Source organism: Corvus brachyrhynchos, unplaced genomic scaffold (assembly GCF_000691975.1).
Source record: "Corvus brachyrhynchos isolate BGI_N302 unplaced genomic scaffold, ASM69197v1 scaffold220, whole genome shotgun sequence".
NCBI lineage: Eukaryota > Metazoa > Chordata > Aves > Passeriformes > Corvidae > Corvus > Corvus brachyrhynchos.
Genome location: NW_008236209.1, coordinates 6,454,123 through 6,455,331, shown reverse-complemented (window position 1 = coordinate 6,455,331; position 1,209 = coordinate 6,454,123). Strand labels below are relative to the sequence as shown.

At 53.8% G+C, this 1,209-nt stretch overlaps 1 protein-coding gene across 1 annotated transcript in view; it reads right to left on the bottom strand.

The window, feature by feature from the left end:
- Nucleotides 1-1,209, bottom strand: part of OPHN1 (oligophrenin 1) — a 47,270-nt gene that overhangs the window by 5,903 nt on the left and 40,158 nt on the right. The window contains exons 19-20 of the mRNA XM_017741855.1: nt 991-1,138; nt 8-22 (exon numbers count right to left, since the gene is read on the bottom strand). Of these exons, the coding sequence (XP_017597344.1) occupies nt 8-22; nt 991-1,138 (163 nt within the window). The remainder of the gene's footprint in view (nt 1-7; nt 23-990; nt 1,139-1,209) is intronic.

The window sequence follows — 1,209 nt, the reverse complement described above, 5'->3', positions numbered from 1 at the left end:
GGGGTCTGGCCGAGCCGCTCTGCTGCAGAAACAAGGGGGCACGGAGCCGTGGGGTTAGTTGTGTACCGCACCTGATGTCCCTCCAAAAGCCATTCGTCCCAGCCCTCTTGCTGCGCTACAGACCCAGGAGCCGGAGCTCTACTATGAACTCGACTGCTCCCTGCAGCCTCGGAGCGGTCCAAGGAAAAAGCTCCTGCTCCCAGGTCGGGGAAGCATTGAAATGCAAAGCCAGCCCCACCTGCATTAGCAGTCTGGGGGTTTTAAAGAGCAATGTGAATCAATCATGTTTTGCCAGTGTCACAAAATGCACTTTATACCTACACATCATCAAAGCTCTGAAAACTAATGGAGAAAGGGACTTTCCATCTCTTTGGTGACTATGGAATCAGGGCACAGCCTGCAGTGACAATTAGAGCAAATCAGGTCCAGAAACATGATTTTAAGCTGATGTGGCCTTTAACATTATTATAAGGACTTCAGCATTTCCTTACAGTCAGCTGGATTTAACAGCAGAGAGGAACTTCATCTAGAAAATACTATCACAGGGTCCTGAAAAAGTTCGTTGGAGTTCTTGCTCTGGATGGGGAACTGCCAGCAGCTGAGCCAGCTTGAGACCTCCTTGGGCCTCCCACAGCACAGCCCTCCCTGGCTACCATCTCAACTCCCCATGCAGTTCCTTTTGCACCTTTGCCTCTGATGCCGCAAAACCTCTCCTCTGGGCCTCTCCTGTGCAAGAACCAACCTTAGTTTAGCTAATGGAGAATGCGGCAGAGGTAGCAGAAAAACCCAAATCCCGCAGAGTCTGACTTGTGACATGATGTATGAGTGGTTTTGGCTTTCCTTTCTCTCTGAACAGCCCTCACTGCCTGCTGTGTCCAGGACCCGGGAAGTGCAGCTGTACTGCTGTTACCTCCATTGCTCCTGGAAAGGTGTTACAGGAAGCAGGAGGGGCGAGAGGCAGGTAAGGCATCAGGGAACAGCCGGACTGACCTCCACTCTCCTCCACAGAGGCTTCGAAGAAGACAGGTCTTTCCCTCAGGGGACGCTTGGAGATGGTGATGGGTTTGTGCCGCCGGGCAGCCACCCTGGGTGGGGGCACCGGGGGGGCTGTGGTGTCCTCTGGGGGGCCAGAGTAGATCTGTAAAGGGAGACACGTTCGGGTGACCCAACACAAAGGGACCGCTGCCTCACCTCCCGATGCAGGTGCTC